Here is a 24,608-nt window from a genome sequence, read left to right on the forward strand (position 1 = left end):
CACCAGTGATTTAAATTCTTTTTTTTTCTTTGCTTACATACCATGGAAAATAATTTTGAAAAACTATCAACTCCTTTGAACATTTTTATGTTGATTATAAAAATTTTTCATCCTATCAAAGGATGTAATTTTTAATGTATTTTAAATATGGACATTTTAAAATAAAACTATTTCTCTTTAAAAAGATGTTTCAAATAATATCTTAAAGTGATTTGGTAATCCACCATAAATCATTTAAAAATGTATGAACAACTCGTCTTTAACAGTTGGAAATTTCATACGATTTCTTTTTCACCTTGAACTTGTATTTCCATGTCATTTTCTCTATAGAATTTTATCCTAATGTAATACATTTCTAAGCCATTTATCACACCATCATACTTCCATTTTATGAAAATATGGATCTAAGTTTAATTTTTACTTCTCACAGTTATAAATCTCTAAATGTTAAAAGTAAATTCTGGATTTATGTATCATTATTATTGTCATTAGCCCTTAGTTGATCAAAACAATGCAAACATATTAAGATTTTAATGAATAATTATTAAACAGAGAAGTGGAGTAATTTTTAGAAAAATATTTCTTACTGAGATGCTTCTATGGCTGAATATTACATATTACTGCAATGAGGTGCTAGTCAACATCAGATTCTTTGTTTTTATAGATGTAAATGCTGAGGAACTTTGTTCATATAGGCACATACATGGGAATAGGAGATTTATTATGGTAATAGCACTAAATTCTATTTCATCTGATTCATATGTCAAAAGTCTCCAAGGGATTTATCATCCAAAACCATTCCTAATGATCAGCTACAATTCAATCTTGTTCTCCTTCAGCTTTGTCGACAGAAAGGAATTGGAATCCCTTGATTTGCAAAAGAGTTTCTCACCCAGTTAGAGGAGCTTCTCACTTCTGTGGTTTCTGGAAAGTATACCAAAAAGACTTTACCAGACATACAAATGACTTTTAATTATATCTGCTGTTGAAGAACAACATTTCCATTTGATGGCACCAGATTTAACCTGATACACTCAGGAGCCTTGGAAAATAAATTTGTGATTCATTTCAGAACACCTTGCCTGGGTCCTTCGACCCCCATTGAAGTCTGTATACCCCTCGAAAGAAGGAGTGATCTTCACTTTATTGTTTTGATTTATTGCATGTCTTTCTCACATTTACATCTCTATGCCATGTACAGTGAGTAGCTCAGAGAACGAACTCTAATATAAGTTGAATGAAAGATTCCCCACCTGTCCTTTTCCCCTTTGAACTATTGTTTTTTTACCTTCTCTTTTGATTTAAATATATTTTTGTCAAAATCTTATATGTCCTTCATATGTTGACAAAGCTAGGCATCATTATCAAGTCAGTCAAATCAGACTTCCTTTCTGTCAGAAATGGTCTGATTTCATTTCTTTTCAGTTCATGTCACGTGTCAGTACACATGCGCATGACCACCTTCACTCTATATGATCACGACAAATGGCCAGACAGGTAGGATGAAGTATGTGCCTTGCCAACAGTGTCCTGTACCTTTATGCTCATCCCTGTGCTCCCCTGGGTCTGTCCCTGAGAGCCTGCATCTTTGACGGAGTCTAAGCACTGAAGAGGCATGGTGCTAGTAGAAACTGTCACCCTGTGTGGTATCTGTAGATGGAAAGCCAGAAGTCCTCACTGTGCCCCTAGTAGAAATGTCCACAGGACAGGGCAGATTCCAGGCTGTGCTGCAGGTTGTGGAACCTGGATTAAAGGCCGCAGCCTCACCCCTGGTGTCTCTTTTGTCCCTTGGGTGCCTTGGGAGAGGCCTTTCATGTCAGGTTGGTACATGTCCAGGGGTGGGTTGGCATGCCTTTTTCTGAGAAGTGGGAGAAAGGTAACTCTGTAGAAGAAGGTGGGGACAGTCCCTGCCTCATACCTCAGCCATGTTCAAGAGTTCTTTGAACGCCTAATTTCAAGACTGCTACTCTAGTCCAGCCCTGAATTATCTGTTGGCAAGGTCATTTTGGGAGAAAGAGTGATGAAAACTAGTATTGCCCTACCTTATCTTTTCCTTCTGGTCTTGGGGGGTAGATGCCCAAGAAATATCAGAAGTCCAGAGTAGTGAAAAGTCAGTCCGTAAGTAGGGGGCCGACTGTGATTATCTTTAGCCTGTGGCGAGCCCCTTCTTGTAGGGAATCATTCTTTGGTCTCCAATTTGGCAGCCAGGGCTCTGGAGCTGACCTGAGGCTCTTGAGTGCTATTACTTAGCTTTATGGTTATGTGATCTCTTGGGTCATAATTTCCTGTAAATTGGCAGTGAGCGTAACTGTCATATTAGTAGATTGTTGTCATGAGGCAGTAGGAAGATGTCTTGAACTTATACACAATTAGCAGTCAGTCAGTGCCTACAGTCAGTCTCTGCTCTTGTGCCTGTGAAGCAGGTACTTGGGTCCCTCAGCGCTGACACCTGGGACTCCCCTGAGCCATTCTGTCCCAGGTCCTCGGCAAGGAGAAGCCATCCCCTACCTTGACACTGTAGTTAGGTATTCCAGATGCATATTTCCCACTGCCTGAGAGACATTCCGTCTGGTAGTCACACAAATCCCTCAGGATTGTTATGTCTAAATTGGAAGTCACCATCTTTCCTCTCCGTCTACTTTCTTGTCCTGTTTTTTTTTAAGGATAAACCCACTGTCGGCCTGGGTCCCCAGCCGGCAGCCCAAGAGTCCTGTGATTAATGTCTTATGTCCCATCTCTCTCCTATATACTTGGTATCTCTTCCTCACATGACTCACAGCTCATATTCTCTCACTTGATCTGTGACCATGGGCTCTTTCCTACCTTCCTGCTTCCAACTCTGTTCTCTCTTTGCTTCCACTTTGCTACCAGAAGGAGCATTCTGTAACACAGGTTCACCAGGGCCCCTCCTGCTCAAACTGTCCTTCTCCAATGGTTTCTGTGCACCCACAAGGGACAGTGAGCCCTCGGCGTGGCATGCAGCCATCCCCTCAGGCCCTTTCTGCCTTCCCTGCCAATCCTCCCCTGCCTCCTGCTGTGTGCTCCCACAGTTCTGAGCTGCTCCTAGTCCTGAAAGGCCAGGCCCTCTGCTCTGTCACACTGCAGCTGATGCATCATCCGTGTCCTCAGTGCCCTTCCCTCTTGCCTGTGCCAGCCCAAAGTCTGCCTCTTAGCTGGTGCTTCCCCAGATTCCCCACATTTCATCCATTCTGATAGACAGTTCCCCAACTGTAACACCTCTGAAATCAGGACAGGCAGTGGCTTCTCAAAATTTAACTGGCAGCATCTTTTTTCTTCCTAAGTGGCAAATAGAATAAAGGTGTACCATAAAATCAGTGGCATTAAATTCAGTGCAGTTTGTATATTCCATTCCTGTGGAGTTCATTTTTTTTTATGGTTTGTAAATAAATAGTGGGTTGATGTACCCACTAAATTCCATGTTATTTTAGATAGGGACAGTGTTTTCCTCATTTTGCATTCTCTGTACCAAGCACAGGGCTAGCACATCTTAGAAACTTAAAAAGAAGATGGATTGAATGAATGAAGTAATGAAAGAATGAAGGCAGGGAGTCACTCCTGGGCAGACATGCAAGGGCATTGTGACAGTCTCCCTCACTTTGTTGTCTCTCCTGGCCTATGCTTTCCCCAGATTCAGTTTCAGAAAATTGCTCAGTGAGGAGAGACCCAGAGCCAAGGCTGGGATGGTCGTTCATCCCAGTGGCCATAGAGCTTTATGTCCTCTCCAACCCAGCTGTGTTCTGCTGTTTGCTAGCACCCTCTGGTTTGTCAGTTGCAGTGATAAACTCTTACTTTTCTACAACTTCTTTCAACTCTCCTTTTTAAACTGTGAGGACCTTCAGTCTCCCTTCATTTAGCACAGGCTAACCCTTTCTGTACTCTTCACAGCTTCCCTTGTTGATGTTTGTAGTCAGCTCCTCTGCGATATCTAGAAGGCAACTGAGTTTCATTAATAAGTCTGTCAGTCACCATGTAAGAACAAGTAATGCCTTGGAAAGATTTCCTGAAGATAGTCATGTATTAAAGCACAACCTTGTGGAATCAACCTGCTGGAGCTGGAAGCCTACATCCATCACTGTCTGTATGATTCTGTGCATCTGATCCGTATGGTCTTCCTGAACCGCAGTAGACTAGAGTTAGTGCCTCCTTGTGACATTGTCAGGAAGACCAACTATGTCAGTGCATGTAACACATCTGTGTCAGAGCTCTGGGCACAGAATCTAAGACAGCAGAGGCTCTCAGTAAGGGCAGTCCTTATTCTGGAGTGTAGGTACTCATTTGCTCACCTGGATTGAGGTTCTTCCGTGACCTTGGTCTCTTAGATATGGGTCCTTCTTTATGCCGACTGCAGCACTTCACACTGAACCCTGGGTCCGAGTGGGAGGAGATGTGATGACTACCAGTAGAGGAGGAAAGGGTGGTCTCTGGGCTCTGCTGTGCCCAGACCCATCTTTTTCTGTCCATGTTTCTTGATACAGATAGATCAACCTTCTCATTTAAGAGTTACTTCCACACATCTTGGAAGCAAACCCGGGAAGAGGTCAGATCTGAAATGGTAGGAACCAAGATTTGATAGCAGTCCTTTCTGAAAGTACAGAGAGCACTTTGAATCTCACCTTAAAAAATTAAGTGATAACCTTGCCACCCTGTGCCAGAATGGGTTTCTGGTGGGTCAACTAGTTGGAGGTTAACTGTGATGAACATAATTTTAAATATCTAGAAACAGTATGAGTGAATATTAATCTCAGAATGGGGAAGGGGACATGTAAGCTTATAAGACCAATAGGAGAAATTGCCTAAAAATGAAAACTTACGTCAAAATGCATCCTAAAAATTAAACCATCAAATGGGAAAAATACTGTAATATATATGACAAAGGATTAATGCCCTTATATATTAAAGAATTGTTATACAACCAGAGACACTGCTAACATACCAACAGAAAAATGGGCAGCATTTCTGTTGGTGTGCTCGTATATGTGCACATGTATATTTGCACGTTTATATCTAAATATATTAAAATGCAGAAGTGCATATAACACATCTGTGTACGTATACATAGAGAAAAGACTCCCCTTGAGAGGATACACACTAAAATAATAAGTTATTTCTGGGTTGTTGGATTATATATTTTTTCTTTATGTTTCTCTGTATTTTCCTTATTTAAATTTTATTTGTATCTTTTTCTTTATACTGCTTAGTATTTTCCAGTGTTTTTTATAGTAAGCATGCATTTCTCTTATAATCAGCAAAGTTCTAAAAGACTCCACTTTATTTAGGTTTCTGTGCTTCTGAGTAAATCTTTTGGCCCTAGGTATTCTCCAGGGTAAACAGAAAACTTCTGAAGTTAGTTGGCAATTTATTAGATGGACACTTGATCTTTGAATGGTTTTCTCCATATACCTGTACCTACTTCTGCTACCTACTCTGTTCTGTGGAATCTTCTGCTGTCCATGACTGATCTGCCCTAGATGTCTTTGCAATTTTTCTTATCTTTTTAATTTTTGTTTTATCTGCTTTGCTTATTTAGATTTCACTTTGAATGTTCAGAATATCCCCTTCCTCTGTGCCCAAATTTAAGAAATATGTGCAGGTCCAGGACAATTCAGAGTGGGCTGGAGTCCTTGGGAGAAGCTTCCCTTGTTGATGTTTGTAGTCAGCAACAGTGCAGGAGAGGTGCCTTGTGGGGTAGTGACCTCATCGGGACACCTAGTACAGGGCCCGGAGGTGTGGGGTGAATGTGTTCCTACACTGTACAAACCTGTGTCCCAGTCACTGGTGTTCATGACTTACAGCCCTGTGAAGCTATTAGCTTAGACAGGCTGGGACCTCAGAAAATCTTTGCATTTGCCTTTGAGCTGTGTTCCCTAATGGGACTCAGTGGTTGTGTTTTGAATTAAGTGAATGATTGAATTCACTGAATTATTGAAAACTGTGGAAATTGTTTGGAAATCTCAAACGTATTATAAGAAAAGTTAATAACAATCTCTTGATTGTTTAAAGCCTGATCTGTGCTCACCCACAGGAAAAAAGAAAGGACAGGAAAAGAAAACCTTTTCTTTTGAACCAGATTTTAGTGGTTCCGATTGACTGTGCTATTCCAGCAATCACTCAAAACAAAATTCTGGAATTCTTTATATTGTTGTCAAGGCCTCCCACTTGAATGGCCTGCCAGTCCTTCGCATCCAGAGTAATTAATAAGCTAAGTAGTTTTTCTTTGTGGAACAGCTTAGCTCTGTTCATATCGGATCCTAATTATCTGTTGTCAATTGGAGCCCATTTCATGCAGGTTCCAGGCAGCAGCGACACTGCCCTCGGAGGGAGGGAGGCTAGTGCAGAGGATGGAGTCTGGGAAACCCGGCAAGCCATCCCCGGTCTTCCCCCCGTCTGGTCACGCCTTGCCTCATTTTCAAAGGAAGAATGTTGGATTACCTATTTTAGGACTTATTTAGTCCTCCCATTTTGTGTCAAAATAGTGGCTGACCCCTGCCATTGGAAGATCTATTTTAGAGATGGAACAGGGGAAACCAAGATAATTTTTTAAATGCCTGTCTGTAGAAGAGGTTAGCTGTAATTGCATTTAGATCGTTAACAAATCCTCAGTAATTAGAAAGTTGTATTTTTAAAAGTAAAGAAATTTTGCTTCTATGACATTGTGACAAGGGAATGTCACGTGGCAACCTAAGTGAAGTTTTGGTTCTCAGATGGCAAACGCTGCCATTTTCTCATTTTATCTGGAGAAGACTTAATGCTAACAGTAGTGTTTTTGTTGATTTTAGATGGCTTATTTGTATTTTTTTTGAAAGATTTTATTTATTTTTTTGACAGAGAGAGACACAGCGAGAGAGGGAACACAAGCAGAGGGAGTGGGAGAGGGAGAAGCAGGCTCCCCGCTGAGCAGGGAGCCCGATGCGGGGCTCGATCCTAGGACCCTGGGATCATGACCTGAGCCGAAGGCAGACACTTAACGACTGAGCCACCCAGGCGCCCCTAGGTGGCTTATTTTTGAAGCCTCAAATACATTTTCTCTTTAAGTCATTATGGACTTATTTCAATAGCCAATTAAAAATTCTCTTACCAAACCATCATGGATGGGATCAAAGGAGAGAGCGATTATTCCTTTTCCAGGAAAGTGAGATGTATGATCCACATCAATTTATTTTATTTATTTATTTATTTTATTTTTTTAAGAAGATTTTATTTATTTGACAGAGAGAGACACAGCGAAAGAGGGAACACAGGCAGGGGGAGTGGGAGAGGGAGAAGCAGGTTCCTGCTGAGCAGGGAGCCTGATGCAGGGCTTGATCCCAGGACCCTGGGATCATGACCTGAGCTGAAGGCAGATACTCAACGACTGAGCCACCCAGGCACCTGATCCACGTCAATTTATTGTCTGTTTTCTCAAAATCTGACTATTATAATAGATACTCAGTTATATAGAAACTCTGAAAACTGCAGAGAAATTTGATTGATATGTTATTAGTAACCCAAAATACTCAGGTCTAAAAATGATTAAAGCTAATATCAGAAATGAATTGGCATATTGCTTATGCCATTACATAAAACAAAATGGCTAAAAGCCATTTGAATTTCAGAGCTGATAATGGCCTCAGTAGTTTCAAATTTATTTTAAAGACAGATTTAGATTTAAGCAATAGAATTCATCTTTTTGGGGGCGCCTGGGTGGCTCAGTTGGTTAAGTAACTGCCTTCGGCTTAGGTCATGATCCTGGAGTCCCGGGATCGAGTCCCGCATCGGGCTCCCTGCTCGGCAGGGAGTCTGCTTCTCCCTCTGACCCTCCTCCCTCTCATACTCTCTGTCTCTCATTCTCTCTCTCTCAAAATAAATAAATAAAATCTTAAAAAAAAAAAAAGAATTCATCTTTTTTGGTGATACCAGTATAAGAGATTTCATTTACTATTTTTTCTCCTCTGGTAGTGTCTTAATCCTGTTCCTACTAGCTTAGGGGAAAAGGAATAATTAATTGTAAGGGCACCACGGTATCTGAGAAACCTTACAAGTCATTGGAATAAGGACTAAAAGCCATTAGAATAAGGAAGCACCTACCTTCTCCTCATCCCCTTCCTGCCCTCCGTTCTTCTCTGCATGGCAGCTGTGTTGGAGATCCTCAAGATGACCCCCCCCGCACCCCCGTTCTGGTGATTCAGTAGGAGGAGTCATAGCCCTCAAGATATAGTTATGTTCATGGCTGTGGCTTTTTACAAAGAACATATACAAAGCAAAATTAATACAAGGAAAAGGTGCATGGGCGAAGTCCAGAGGAAACCAGGCACAGGCTTCCAAGAGTCCTCTCCAAGTAGAGTCACGCAGGATCCACTAGGTTTCCCCAGCGACAGCCCAGTCAGGGAAGCTCCTTAGAGACCCAGAGCCCAGGATTTTCACTGAGGACTGGTTAAGCAGGCAGCCTCTGCCAGTGTGTAACAAAATTCTAGACTCCCAGGAGGAAAGCAGGTGTTTAGCGTAAACTGTATTGTTTGCACAATGTAAGCACAGTGAGCCACTTTTATTGGTTAGGGAATGGTAGGAACCCTCCCCAAATCCATATTCCCAGACACCAGCTTAGGGCCTCTCTTGCAAACAGGCCATTTCAGGGGTGGCAGTCAGACCTTCTATGTTAACTCTTTTCTGAACAGAAGGAGATGCACTTCATCCCACCCACCCCATACCTTCAGATGAGGTGCTAGCAGTGATGTACTAGCATCTCCAGATTCTCAGGAGAGAGAATTCGCCCAGTTAGGAATGGATATCTACCTGGATGCAGGCAGTAATGGTCAGGGTCACCTATATCAGCATGGATATTGGGAATTATTTTTGTTTGTATAGGGACTGGCAGTTGGTTTGGGGATTCAGGAGACATTCCACAAGGAAGTCAGTCATAGGGATATACGTGTGGAAGAGCCTTTCAGATACTATGTAGACTCGATTTTGCAAAGGCCCTCTTAGGAGTGGCATCACACAATAATAGAGAATACAAAATAATCCCGTGAACCCAGGTTTCGGATTAGATTCAGCAGGCCCAGTTGCTCTGAGTGAAATAGGATAAGGTATAGGTATCACTTGTATAAAAACAGTGAGTGCCTAAGATATTCTGTAATAGATTTGGATACCTTATCCTTAGGTATTTTATAATGTCTTAGTGAATTTTGTTTTTTACTATTCTAATTGGAACCAGTTGGGCTCCATGGAAATGGCCTGATTCTTCCCTGAGATTTAGTTTTATAGGAGATGTACAAGAATAGTATACACTTTTACAGTATTCCTACTTGTTTTGTGTGGTTTTGTTTGTTTTTCTTTTGTTATAAACTTTCTTGTTAAAACTTTCAGCCTGTACTATTGAAGATTATGATTTTCAACCCTCTCCTTCTATTTTTGAATAATGCTTAATTTTTTCAATAGTGCCCATATATAAGGAGCTCTAATATTCCTTGAGGCATGGATATCTTTTATCTGTTGGAGCCTGGGTGATACAGGGCATTAAGGTGACCTTGGAGGCAGTTCCCAGAATTGGGAGACACAAAGCCTCTGCACAAACCTATTTCTGGGATGCCCTAGGAAGGACTGTCACCTATGGAATTTGTTAACCCTGTCAGGTCTACTGCCTGTGTAGAAAGTGTTTCCAGATCCCTTCAGGCAATGGGAAACCACCATAGAAATGTCATCATACCCCCATGTGGTAGAGCAACCTTGAATAGATGCATAATAATTTAGTATTGAATTAATTTAAGGAAAACATGCACATGTGCACACACACGTGCACAGAATACATGCACGCACACAAAGTATGTATGCCAGGAAATTAAAACCCAGTGCTTCTTAAAGACCCTCATTTTTCCTTTGTTGTGGTTCACATGTGGATGATGCTTATTTGGAATTAGGTCAAAAGAAACCATGCAGCCTCCACAGTGTGGATAGCAGACAGAGTCTGCTGCTGTTGTATGTGCATTTGAGCTCCGAGGGTGCTGGTCTGGCCTCCAGCATGGCCAGGCTGCCTCACAGTCCGTGTGCAGTGCATGCCAGTGGCCTGCAGATGAATCCATCTGATGGCCAGGTATAGGCACCTTGTCTCAGCAGTATCCTCAGGCTGGTTTTTGCTTTGTATCCCAAACATCGTTGAGACAGGAAGAGGGACAGAGTTCCAGAGATGATAAGATTTCTAAGGAAAAGTGAAATGTTTCCAGAGATGATAAGACTTCTAAGGAAAAGTGAAATGTTTCCTTGTGAATTGAAGAACAGAATGTAAACATAGGAAAACATTTCCCCAGTCCCTCAGTCAGATGAGCCGGAGGGCTTTTGAAAACTACTGAATCCGCCTTGGGTCATGGACTGCCAAGAAAAAAAGTCCTCCTCCCTCAGATGAGCTGGATTTATATGCTGTTTGTATGTTTAGGGTGCAAATATACATTAGGTAGCATTATTGATTCCTGGGGACCGAGGTGTCATCTCCTTGAAGGAAACCTATTCTTCATATCCTCTACAGTGCCCTACTCAATAAACGTGTCAGCTGACTAATATGTACCCTCAAAAGTAAGTGTTCAGGAAAAAAGAGGCAAAACTCAATATTAGGTTATTTCAGTAATCCTGCGTGTTCCCTGGCACCCTTCTACATCTTTGGGGCTAAGGACCCCTGTTTTGGGAAACACTAAGGTCTGGTGTAGGGAAGGCTGAGCCACGATGCACAGACAGTAGTAGGAGGAATGATCTTTTAGACAGGGCAGTATTTTTTATTGTGAGTTTTACCAGCCTTACTGAGGGAGAGGGTGCTCCAAGATGCTCCTCCGTAAAGACTCCTAGACAGAAACCTGGTTTTATTCATTAGCACCCAACCTGTAGCGTACTTGGTTTCCATGATAAATAACACTTCTGATGTACATTATCTGTCTTCTATCTTAATGCTGTTGTGGGTATTATTGTTGTTATCTTTTTATATTTCACCCAAAGTGTGTGGACCTTTATGGGTCGGGTTGGGTTAGAAATAAATAGTCTTATTAGTGGTTAATCATTCTAAATTAATGGATGCATACAAGTTTTATGAAATTACTACGTAATAGATTTTTTAGTTATTAGCTGCTGCCACTCAGTTAATCGTAGCTGCAGTTGTTTTGTTAGGGTGCCGTACTTTAAGTGGGTCTATATTTTGCTCTATTATTATATTATATTATATTTTGCTCAAGTTCAGATCTGCATTTGTGCTGGTCACATAGTCTTATCTATGGTAATTGAGCATTGGGTATGTTGGTTGGTGGAAGGATGAGGCCGTGACACAAGAGGCCCTGTCCTCACCAACCTGCCGGGATTGGCATGCAGGTGTATAACATCTGTTGCATCTTTTGTTTTCACAGTGAGAGAAAAACGCAAGAGTCTCTTCATTAACCATGTAAGTGAAGCTGTCTCCTTGTGTTCTTCATAATGATTATACTGTGTAAAGAGCTTAAACAACCATGTCTGGAATAGGTACAAATGGTTTGTGTTTTTTTGTCAATACATGGAAGAATGTGAAGAATGCTGTGATGTACTTATGGTGTTTGGCTTGTAATTGGACAAGCATGGCTTGTTATTTCCACTGTCCGAAGTGTTTTTCCAGAAGCCCCGCACTGCTCTTGTTCTGGGAAGATGTGTGTGAACAGTACCACAGCACATCTATGCAGGTCCAAATGAAAGCCACTTCTTTTAAATTTCCAATTCTTTCCTTCTTCTACCCCACCCCCAAATTACTATTTTTCTCCCTGTAATTCACTTCTATTTGAATAAACCCATAATTGTTTCTGTGAGGCTATCTGCCTCCACACACACTTTCTTCTCCTTAATTGGTATTTATAGGTCCAGTAGAGTCTCTTTGTTCTTTGGGTGCTCACAGAAAGAATAAACTTGATAACATTTTAGTTTTAAAAGGATTTAAAAAAAATTCAGCTCTAGTCTTTTGGCCAGTTCTGAGCAGTGTCTCCATCATCTGCTGGCCAGGCATAAGGTGTCTCTTTGAGATACTTCGTTGTTCTTCCTTGAGCAGCAGGTGCAGCTGGCTGGCTCCATCTCTGCTCTGTCCACCCTCCCACTAACACCTCCCCACCCGGTGACCCCCAACTTGTACCTCTCAGGAGTGTGAAGACCTGCCACTTTCCTCTCCCTCTAAATATATGCCTCTTTATTTAGGAAAAAAAACTGTCTCTCTGAGGTATGGAATGATGAAGTAGGTGAATTGCCAAAATAAGTATGCTATAAATTCTCATATTGAAAAGAAGAATGATGTATTTGACCTTATAAGGGTTTTTCTGAGAATTTCTAGATTGTCTGCCTTTAAATATTTGTGGATTTTGAAGTATTTGGCACTGAAGCTGTGTTAAAGAGACTTAAAGCTATATTTTGCCTTCCCTGCCTTTTGGAAATCTGCACAAAATGCAGTTGAAAAGAAATTCATAAGCTGGACCCACGCTCTCAAAGGGGCTCCATGCTTGGCCCTTAGGAGATTGGCAGAGTCAGGATATACATGCCTATATGGTGTTTGAAGGGTCAGAGAGAGGGTCTGTAGTTTTTATTGGATTCTTTTTTTTTTTTAAGATTTTATTTATTTATTTGACACAGAGAGAGAGACAGCAAGAGAGGGAACACAAGCAGGGGGAGTGGGAGAGGGAGAAGCAGGCTCCCTGCTGAGCAGGGAGCCCGATGCGGGACTAGATCCCAGGACCCTGGGATCATGACCCGAGCTGAAGGCAGACTCTAACGACTGAGCCACCCAGGCACCCCTTTTATTGGATTCTGAAACATTCGTGAGCTCTTCCCTGGCCTTCTCAAATTTTGAAGCATCAGTGTATAAAGCATCTATGAAATTAAAATTTATGTCGCAAGGAAAACATATACCTTATTAAAAAAGCAGTATATACTTAGACATAGAAATTTGAGTGATTTGAACTAATTTTATAAATCCTTACTTTTCATTTCTTTGCCTGCTGGGTGCCCTCGGGTACTCTCTGACTCATTATTAGCACATCTGACAAGGAACTTGCAAGGAAGAGAGAAGAGCTCAGACTGCAGACAAGTTACCTTTCCTGGTCATTGCAGCTCTATTAAAGGTGTTTTGAAGAAAGAGGAGGACAGGAGTTTGTCCATGCCAGCTATTGTGATTGTGGCTAATGAGACAGAGATGTACTCTCTAAGTGCTAATCCGCAGATCTGTTTGTATACTTTCTCCCACGTAACCTCACACTTTGTGTGGTGTGCAGTCCTGGCACACATGGAGTACATATCTCTTGGACCGAGCATATGGATGAGAATGGTAGGCTATGCACTGTAACCCAGCTCAGCCCTCACACCTCTGTAAAACATCTCATCTCCTGACACAGAGTGAAATCACACAGTTGTTGAAGTCTGCTTTCATGTGCTTGTTCCTATAGAAAAGAAATCTCTGTGTTGATGACTGTGTAACAGCGTGACCCTCCAGTCTGTGAACAGACCTAGTTGCAAAGTAGCATATTGGTTCTGGCTGCGCTGGGAAAAGTCACTGGAATGTGCCATTCCAACCAACTAGAATATAATTTGAGTGAAATTACTACAGATTCAATTAGGCTAATAAACCAGCTGTGCTTTTCAGGTTTTGAGACACTTGGGAGGTTAAGTTAGACACTAGACAAAGGGTAAGTCCTCCTCCTCCTCATCAGGAGCAGCAGTGGTCGTCTCTTGAGTACTTTACTCTGTTTGTGCCAGGGTCTGTTCTAATTAGTTGAACCTCCTTAGTAGCCATTCTGGGTAGGTACAATTTATCATTTCCATTTTACAGATGAGGAAAGTGAGGCACAAAGAAGTTAGGCAAATAAGCAGCAGGCCCGGGATTGGGAACCGGGTGGTCTGGCCAGAACTCCCCTCTTAGCTCTCATCCTGTATGCTTCTCAGAGGATGATGCCAGTTCCCATTTGGATGGAGGTTGTTAAGCTTATTTATCTAAAGTTAGAGATGACATTTATAATTAAATTTTTATAGAATCTTTTGTAGGACTCATTTCTGAATATGGGCCCTAACTAAAATTTGTAATCTAATTTGTTGTTGAACTGTGGAATAACAGTTATTCTTTGCCCTTGCTTATAAAGCCTCTTTATTTTTTATTTGCTTTATTGTGAGGGATGTTGTTTCTTTAATTTCTCCTTCAAGTTTCTGAAGAACATATTTAGTACACGTTGCTAAGATAATCTACGAAGAGGCTACTGCTAACGAACAAAGAAAGCAGTGGCTGTTGTAGGTAAGCCATTTTTAGAACGGTGGGGGTGGTCAGCTCTACTTCTGGATAGTGGTGACTTCTACTAGTTGGAGGAGAATTCGGCTTTTCTGGCTCCCAGCTAGCAACACCTTAGCAAGCGACAGGAGTAGATTTGGGGAATATTATGTAGGGAAAGGATCAGTTGAGAATGGAACACCACCCAGGCTGGAAAAGAGATGGGCCTTTAACTGGCTCAGAAGAGCCAGGACAGACATAAGATTAAGTGAAAGGAGGCTGCTTCTGAAAGAATTATTATAGGTTTTAAAGCTTGAAACCATTTGAGGATAAACCTCTCTAGGTATTTTGACAGTTAAGTCAGGTGAATTTTAAAGATTAATATTCTACTCAGCATCTATCTGTTTTATTATTTTTTTAAAGATTTTTATTTATTTGACAGAGAGAGAGACAGCAAGAGAGGGAACACAAGCAGGGGGGAGTGGGAGAGGGAGAAGCAGGTTTCCCGCTGAGCAGGGAGCCCAATGTGGGGCTTGATCCCAGGATCCTGGGATCATGACCTGAGCCGAAGGCAGACACTTAGGGGGCGCCTGGGTGGCTCAGTCGTTATCTGTGTTTTAGATGTAATTATATTAACAGTTGTTGGAAAATATAATACATTATGAAAGACACTTAGGTTTTTAAAAGAGGGTTGGGTAAAGAGCTTTATTTAAAGTTTGTACTTTATTCAACATTTGCTAAAGTTTTGGCTTTGCTTTTTCTTTAAGGTTAGCTATTTTAATGAATCTTTTAATTAAAATGTGAAGATCTCTTATAAATTGTGAGTGGCGTTGCAGGTGTGTGGAGTCTAGAATCACTGTTGAAACTGAGGGAAAACTTATGCCTTTTACTTTGGCCTAATTTTTCTGTGACATCCTCTTGCCATTTGGTGACAGCATACCTAAAGTGAATGGATCATTCTAAGAAGTTGAAAAGAAATTTAAAAAGAATGAATCAGGGGCGCCTGGGTGGCTCAGTTGTTAAGCGTCTGCCTTCGACTCTGGTCATGATCCCAGGGTCCTGGGATGGAGCCCCACATCGGGCTCCCTGCTCAGCAGGAAGCCTGCTTCTCCCTCTCCCACTCCCCCTGCTTGTGTTCCCTCTCTTGCTGTCTCTCTCTCTCTCTCTGTCAAATAAATAAATAAAATCTTTAAAAAATAATAAAAAGAATGAATCAGAAGTTGAGTGGCTGGACTACCTTAGTCTCATGAAAAACAATTACAATATTTGTCTTAATAATGAAATAGATGATATTTCTAGAAACTTCGTGAGAGAATAAAGTAACTATAGGGTGTTACATATCAGTTAAGCAATAGTCACACTGTTAGCTGGACTTAGAACCAAAAGGATTTTGCCAAAGCTCTAGACCTACCACCTGATAATTTGGGGACCTTGAAAAAGTCTGGAAGTCTCAGTTCTCCTGTCTCATAGAATAGGACATAATTCCTGGCTTACCTGACTCAAATGTTACAATGGAAAGGAAGGTGATTTGCAAACTAATTGTAACACCATATAAATATGTTGATGTTATTACTGTTACTGCCTCTTGGAATATAGATAAATTCTGTTTAATTTTCCAAGTTCAGTACCAAAACTGACAAAAGTCTTTCTGGTATTTTGAGTACGGGTACAGTGTTTTCATAATTGTAAAGATCAGGGTGGAATATATTCTCTTCAACTTTGGGAATACTGCTGTGTAGAGAGTTGATAGTCTTCTTAAGTAGATAAATTCTGAATTGATTTCTGCCATCTAGCTTTGAATGGGATAGTAGATTCCTTCTCAAAGGATGTCTATTCTGTTATACTCTACACCTGTTTAAGCCGTAAAAGTCCAAGAATGAAGTGAGTTTGATCCAGGAACTGAAATTTAAAAAATTCGAAACCTTGCTTTGCCTTTTTGGGAAATTTGCTCTTAATAGAACACAAATTTATTGAGTAACTGCTATGTTGGCATCAATACAATATGCTTGGACGGTGTGAAAGAAGCCTCACTAAGATTTTAATCTCAGTAACATTTTAAAAGTCCAGGAAGATCAAAGGATCCAACCTATATTTTGAAATAATTTCAAATTTATAGGGAAGTTGTAGTAATACAAGAATATAGGATTTTCACAGCTCACTGAGGGAACCTTAGATATTCTGGCTCTCACACACTCATTCTTCTTGACACAGGATGTTGAAATAGGGGGCACACTTTGTTATTTTATCTCTTTTTTTTTAAGAGAATCTAGAAATGATAATGGTGTACACACTGATAATGTTTTTTTTTTTTTTTTAAGATTTTATTTATTTATTTGAGAGAGAGAGAATGAGAGACAGAGAGCAGGAGAGGGAGGAGGGTCAGAGGGAGAAGCAGACCCCCCGCTGAGCAGGGAGCCCGATGCGGGACTCGATCCAGGGACTCCAGGATCATGACCTGAGCCGAAGGCAGTCGCTTAACCAACTGAGCCACCCAGGCGCCCCCACACTGATAATGTTGATAGAGATAAGTTCGTGTAAGGTGTCAGGTCCTTGAGTGTCTTGGTTATATCTATAAAACACTTTCTCTTGTCTTGTCCTGTTTGTCTCCTGTTTGCTCCTCACCCACCCTTTCTTCATTTGGTCACTCTTATTATGTGGCACAAATAAAGTGCGGCTTGTAAAATGTAATGGTGTATACAAATACAGGATAGCTAACAGGTGGAATTGCTTTCCTGGTGCCTTCGTAGGTCATTTTGAAAACTACATTGTCCTTGTTAAGACACACAAGTAAAGGGGTCACTAAACCAGAGTTAGGATTTGTCCTAGAAACTTCACAGCATATTGTTGGTGGGAGTTGCTCTGTTTGAAACCATGATCTTTTGTATATGCTGTCAGGATCTCATCTGTGAGTAAGACAGCACAAATTCTTGATCATGGTTGCCTGGTTTTCACATTGCTTAGACACTGTTGTATGGCTGGAAGGAGCTGTTCTTATATGACTTCAGTCTGTGACTTCCCAGTTCCTTTGTTGTCATTTACTAAGGGTAGAGGGGACACAGCTGTTCCTCACGTGAGCTGGACAGGCACCCTCTTTACTGTGCCATTTTAGTTTTCACCTTTTGCTTCAGTTTCAACTTCATCACCTTGCTTAGGGATTTCTAGAGTAGAGAAAGCAAAGAAAAAACAGGAAGTCTGAGAAAGAGCAAGGACTTTGCCCGAAGAGCCCTTTAAGAAGCAGACTCTCTTGCCCCTTACTCTTTAAGCAGAGTCTCCCCCCGCCGCCAGCATCTCTGTGTTAGTCTGTTCTTTTACTTTATATAAACGTTGTTATACATATGTATGTTACATAAAGTTATATGTGTTATGTATGTTATGTAGTCATATAAACACATACAACTTTTACACATATATATATTTAACTTTTTTGGGAAAAATTTCAAACTTATAGAAGTTGTAATAATAATAGTACAAAAAATTCCTGTATACCCTTTACCTAGATTTACCACTTTTAAGCCAGTGTTTTATCACTTTCTACCCATCCTCTAATCATTATTCTATATATTTTCTTCTGAAATGTTTGGGAGTAGATTATCTGCATCATTCCCTTTACATCCTAATACTCTACTGTGTATTTCCTAAGAACAAGGTTATTCTCTGTATAACTAAAATATTGTTATCAAAAGCAAGAATTTAACATTGGTAAAATTCTTTTTAATTAACTGTCCATAATCCAGCTGTGGTAAGTGGCCCCATAATGTCCTGTGTAGCATGTTTTTCTCTGGTACTGCTTTCAATCCAGGATCACACATGGCATTTAGTGGGTGTGCCCCTCAGTGTCCTTTAATCTGGAGAGATCCTAAGCCTTTCTTTGTCTTTCATGATGCTGACATTGTTGAAGAATACAGGGCCAGGTGTTTTTGTTTGGTTGGTTTTTTAAAGATTTATTTATTTATTTATTTGAAGCGGGGGTGGGGGGGAAGGGGCAGAGGGAGGGAATCTTCCAGCAGACTCCCCGCTTAGCATGGAGCCCAGCACAGGGCTCAGTCTCAAGACCTGTGAGATCATGACCTGAGCTGAAACCAAGAGTCAGATGTTTAACTGACTGAAGCACCCAGGTGCCCCAACTTGTTTTTTTTTTAAAGATTTTATTTATTTATTTGACAGAGAGATAGAGACACAGCAAGAGAGGGAACACAAGCAAGAGGAGTGGGAGAGGGAGAAGCAGACTCCCCACTGAGCAGGGAGCCTGAGATGCGGGGCTCGATCCCAGGGCCCTGGGATCATGACCTGAGCTGAAGGCAGACGCTTAATGACTGAGCCACGCAGACACCCCTGTTTTTTTTTTTTTTTTTAACAGAATGCTTCTCATTTTGGATTTGTCTGAAGGATTTAGGAAAGCATTTGCAGCCAGAATACTTCATGGAATGCTCCCTTGCACTTCTTCGTGTTTCAAATCTGGAGACACAATATCCTTCTGACTTCATTGGTGATGTTGATTGTGATCACCCTGCAAGGAGCTGTCCAGATTCTCTACCCAGTATTTAACGACATTCCCCCTGCCAACTAATAAGCAGTCAGTCTATGGGCCATGCAAATATCCTGGTCCTTATCTTCAACCCCAGATTTAGCATCTATTGATCATTCTTGCTTGAACTAGTCTTTATATTTTGGTTGCAGAATGCTAATTTTCCAGCCCCATTGCTTCCTCCCCATGTGGCAGTCATTATTCTGTTCTCAGGGGAACCCTTTCTTCCCATCCACCCATTCTGCCATCCACCTTTAGTATGGACTTCTGGATTTCTGTTTTTTCAATGATAGCCATTTCTGTCCTTAATTATTTTGATGCTCATATTTCCCTAGATTGTCTAGTGTCAGTCTTTTCAAACTGGCTCTGTGTTCTTGCTGCATGCCCCCATCATTTTTTTTGAGCACTTTCTTGCTTTTTAGTACAGTAAGATGTTTTAGGCTCACCTTGTACCTCCTGGGTCAGCCCTGGAATCAGCCATTTTTCCAGGGAGCCCTGGTCCCCACCCCCCCACCCCCCCCGCCAGCCCCAGTGACAAGAGTATTAGAAACCCAGATCTAGAATTCATTGTACTCCTCGGTGCTGGGCATCAGTGTTTCTCACTGGCCCATTTAGCAAACATGGCTAGGAAAGAGACATTTTAGAAATCATTAATTCCTACTGATACTTTAATTTCCAGTTCTAGTCCATCCCATCAGGTGTTTTCTTGCTTTTGGTTTTTAACTATTTTTTTCCTTCTATGAAAAATTTATTTTTAAAAAACCAGCTTTATTGGGATATAATTTACATACCACAAAATTCACCTATTTAAAGTATACAATTTAATGGTTTTTAGTATATTCATAGAGTTGTGCAACCATTACCACAGTCAATTTTAGAATGTACTCATTACCCCAGAAAGAAACCTTGTATTTATCAGCAGTCACTCTGTTCTTCCTCTCCCCCCAGCTCCTGGCAACCACAACTCTGCTTCCTGCCTCTACAGATTTATCCCTTCTGGACATTTCATAGAAATCTAATCGTACATTATGTAGCCTTTTGTGACAGACTTCTTTCGGTAGCATGTTTTCAGGGTGCATCCACATTGAATTAGTTTATATTAGAACTCCATTCCTTTTTATGGCAAATACTATTCCATCGTGTGGCTAGGCCATATTTTATCTATCCATTCATCAGTTGATGGACATTTGGGTTGTTTCCACCTTTTGGCTATTATGAATGATGCTGCTATGAACATTCTTGTACGGGTTTTTGTGTGGACATATATTTTCATTTCTCTTGGGCATATACCTAGGAGTAGAATTGCTGGGATATATGGCCATTCTATATTTAACATTTTGAGGAATTGCCAAACTGTTTTTCAAAGTAGCTGGTCTTTGGCTTTTCATATTGTGTCTGCAGTTGTTTTTTTTTTTTTTAAAGATTTTATTTATTTATTTGAGAGAGAGAATGAGATAGAGAGAGAGAGCATGAGAAGGGGAGGGTCAGAGGGAGAAGCAGACTCCCCGCCGAGCAGGGAGCCCGACGTGGGACTCGATCCCGGGACTCCAGGATCATGACCTGAGCCGAAGGCAGTGGCTTAACCAACTGAGCCACCCAGGCGCCCCTGTGTCTGCAGTTTTATGAATTCAGTTTTAAACTCTGATCAACAATTAGCTACTTGTTTCTTCAAATCGCAACTCTTATTTTTTCTTTACTTCCGTTTTACTTTTTAAACTTTTCCCAAGAGAAGAAATTACCTTCAGGAACCGGGAACATTTTTACCAATATGACTATACCTGCATTCATTGAGAATTTTGAAGGGATGATGCTTAAGAACAAGTTGGTGTAGCAAGAACACTTTATTAGGAGTCAGGTGGCCTGGGGCGCCTGGGTGGCTCAGATGGTTAAGCGTCTGCCTTCGGCTCAGGTCATGGTCCCGGAGTCCTGGGATCGAGTCCCGCATCGGGCTCCCCGCTCTGTGGGAAGTCTGCTTCTCCCTCTGCCTCTCTCTCTCTCTCATGAATAAATAAATAAAATCTTTAAAAAAAAAAAAAAAAGGAGTCAGGTGGCCTGAATTCTGATTGCTCTGACAGAGCTCCCCTTTGTGATGCCCAGTTCTTGTGTGACTTGGTAAAGCACTTCGATTCTGTCACCCATAAAGAGGATTGCTATTGCTTACCTCCCAGAACTGTCTCGCAGGATAGTTATGAATGGCAATGGAGATAGGATATGTGTGGGCCCTTAAACATTTGCATTGTGCATATTTGAGCTTCTGCGACAGTTTCCTAATTATGTAGAAGAGTGAGCTCAAATGAAGTAGGAAAGAAACTTGAATTTCTTATATTCTGAGGCAAGTCTAACCTATTTTTGAGTCTTTCTGTAAATTAAAAATTTTAAGACCTACATTGGATAAACATCCACCCTACTTTACCCCCAGCATTCTGGAATATGCTCATTTCCCACCCCACCCTACCCAGAAAATACAGCCTGGACTGTATATGCCATTGCATTTAAGAAATGAAGTAATAGAAAAAAATGTTATTTGGAAAATGAATCTCTCTTTCTTTTGTAGCTGCAGAAAGGACCCAGGGAGCAGTAAATACACACTGTGCTAGTTGCCCTGCGGAAGCCTCCGGAGGGGTTGGGAGGCCCAGGGCTGCGCCGCACATCCTCAGTACGCAGCCCTCAGTGCTGTCAGGAAAATCTCTCTACCTCAGATAGTGCCAGACCTAAAAGATTATATTTCTGAATTTTGCCTCACAGCCAGAAATTTAATGACAAAAAGTACTTCTCGTTGTAGAGTTGGTGCACTGAGCCATAATAAAGCCAAGATTTGACCTGGGATTGAAGTACATTATGAATGTAATTATTTTGTAGTGACAGCATGCATGACTCACAGTAGAGCATAATTTGACCTCAGTGCTGGCATTTGCCCCATTTTTGTTCTTGAAATCCAATGTTGGTTTATTTTCTGTTTTCATATTAATGATTTTGTCTGCTTCGGTTCTTAATTCCATGGATGTTTGCTTTTTCTTTTAGTTTTTCAGAACTTGTTTTTTCCTGCTATAAAAAATTGATCCTGCTAAAAGCTGTTCAGTCTCCCTTTTTCTTTCCATGGAATATTAGTTTGTTAATACCTTGAGATCAGAAACGAGGGGTCTTCCTTTTGTTTATTCTGTTATTTTGTCATTGGGTCTCTGAGGCCTGTGGTGGTATTGGAAGGATGCTGGTCTCAGCTGTGAGTGGTTCTGCCCTCTTGGATAAGAGGGTTTGTGTGGACTTGGAAATTGCACAGAATGTCCTTGTATCCACTCCATATTGGCTGTGTGACTTGGGCAAAGATACTTTCTTAATCTAACGAGGGAACTACCACACCCTGCCTTCATGGTTTTATGAGGCTATCTACACATCATGAGTGTTCAGGTGGGGTGGCAGGTGGTGGCTGTGGGCACCCCAGCCCCTTTGTCCACCTCTCCTTGCTCTTCCCACATATATTTTGCACACATCAGTCCTTCAGTTAATTCTTAATAAAGGAATAGTAGTGCAAATTTCATTTCTCTGTGTTCTGGGAAACTAGCCTTCTCAATGAAGGTCATGGCTTAAAAAAAATGAGGGAACTTTCATTTTTGAAGATTTTATTTGTTTTTCAAACTTTTACAACTTTTTTTCCTCTACTAATATTACCTCATATTTCCTAATGCTTTATTTTTATTTGATCCTAACAAACCCTAAGAAATAGTAGGTCAGTTTTGTCCAACCATTGAAAATGGGAAGTTAAAGCACAGAGACTAAGTGTTATTAAGTGACTTAATAATACTCGTTGAGCATGTCCATGTGCTCAGCACTCCAGGTGTTACCCTGGGATAGCCCTCACAGCACCACAATGAGCTCTCCATATTTTATAGATGAAGACATTGAAGCTTGGGGAGGTAAAGCATATAGTGACCTTATAATTTATTGCCTGAACGGGACACTGTTGAGTGTGAAAAGGGATGCTGTTGTTGGTTACTCAAGGACAGCGGGCAAACTCGGACTGTCCCCAGCAAGCCAGGACATGTCATCTCCTACTTAACTAACTTGCCCAAGTTTATGTAACCGATCAGTGGCAGAGCTACAACCTGAACTCTAGGCTTTCAGACTTCAGCATGCTCTTGCTTCACTTGTACTGGAGTGTCTCATCCATATTAGCTCCTAGCAGGACCACAAGAGGGCCAGGGCTTTGGCCCTTTTGTTTTGCCAGCCACTGCTCCGCTGCAATGTGTCCTGAGCGTGTCGTTATTTCTCTGTCCGTTGGCAAGAGCCCTTGCCATGAGCTCCTTTTTGCCAGCTTTTTAATACATGGCACTCTCCTTTCTGCTGTTGGTAGGAAGGCATGGACTTTGGAGTCAGACAGATGTGTTCACAGATGTGAACTCTGGCATCTTAGATTTGACCTTGGAAACATTACTTAATTTTGCTCCTTTGACTTACCTATAAAATGAGAATTCTGCCTGCCTTGCTAGGGGTTTGTGAGCTGTAAATGAACACATGTAAAGTATCCAGAATACTGTTGGCTTTTATTTGATGGCCATTAAATAAAAGTTGTTGTTGTTACTGTCATCATGTCACCGTTTAATTATATCTAAGTGTAGTGTATGTGGAAGGAAGAAGTGAGTGATGACCTGGGGACATGAAGAGATGATGAATGTCTCCTCCCTGCAATGGAGAACCTCTGAATCATTTAAGCAGGGAGGTGACATGATCTGATTTGCTTTGTAAAAAGATCACAGTAGCATCAGAGGGAGACTGGTTTGGAGAGGAATGAGCCTAGAGACAGGATGGCTTTTGCAGTAATACAGGTGAGAAGTGATGGAGGCCATTCATATACCAGTTAGTGGCTGGAGGGATGTACAGGAAAATGCTTTTGAAATGTATTTAGGAGGTAGAATTAATAGTACTTGATGCAAGGATACCAAAGGAAAGACAAAATATGTGTGGGTTTCTGGTTTTAAGCCATTATTAATTGAATGGAAGAAGAGATTCGTTTGTCATTTGAGGTGCCTATGAGGAACATTTAGGTGGAGAGCTTGGAAGAGAGGTTTTGCCAAAGAGGAGAGATTTGGGACTCAAAGGAGAGTAGAAGGAAGTTGAACTAATGAGACTATAGGAGGACCCCCTAGGGAGAGAGTATACAGGGAGAAGAAAAGACTGTCACCTCCCAGGGAGTTCAGAGAAATGGAGTCCACAAAAAGGGACCTACTAGCCAGAAAAATAGAAGGAAACTAGGAGAGAGCTAGGACTGGAAAGTACTCATTACAATAGCGGTTCGGGGTTCTTTGTGAATGGGTATTGCATGTGGAGTGTGAGCCAACTTCTAGAAAATTTGAAGAAGCAGAGTCATTACCTAGCCCTGGCCTGGAGAATGGTAGGTCTTCCACTGGAGGTGAGGGGGGCAGTACTACATGTTTGTTTGCAAGGGAGGAAGAAGCAGTAGGGTGGATGCTGCCCGATGGGCTCTCAGTTCTCTGCAATGCGTGGTGCTGTGGGAGCTCAGCATGAGGCAGCCAACAGAGGATCTGAGAAGAAGGTGGGGGTTGGAATACTTGGGAGAAGGATTTCTGGTCATTGTGGAGGGTCCAGTGTCAGTCTTATCCCTGTACCATTTCTCTTTGTTCTGCACTTGGATTGTCTGTGTGTGTGTATGTGTGTGCGCGCACGGGCGTGTGCATCTACATATCTTTGTATCTGACAGACATCTAATTGGAATCACAGAAAGGGATGATCTCATTATTTGGGACACATGATAACTCTTCAATAAAACCTTCTTAAATACACAGTCCAACAATTGTCTGTTAATGGATCTGGGTGTAAATAGGTTATTTTATA

General features: G+C 41.3%; 1 protein-coding gene across 2 annotated transcripts in view; it reads left to right on the forward strand.

The window, feature by feature from the left end:
- CCNY (cyclin Y) overlaps positions 1 to 24,608 on the forward strand; it is a 226,184-nt gene that overhangs the window by 154,988 nt on the left and 46,588 nt on the right. For both annotated transcript variants that reach the window (XM_035029604.1, XM_035029603.1), the window contains exon 3: positions 11,379 to 11,413. In XM_035029604.1, the coding sequence (XP_034885495.1) occupies positions 11,379 to 11,413 (35 nt within the window). The remainder of the gene's footprint in view (positions 1 to 11,378; positions 11,414 to 24,608) is intronic.

This window comes from Mirounga leonina, unplaced genomic scaffold (genome assembly GCF_011800145.1).
Source record: "Mirounga leonina isolate KUSES-001 unplaced genomic scaffold, KU_Mleo_1.0 Mir_260, whole genome shotgun sequence".
Classification (NCBI taxonomy): Eukaryota; Metazoa; Chordata; class Mammalia; order Carnivora; family Phocidae; genus Mirounga; species Mirounga leonina.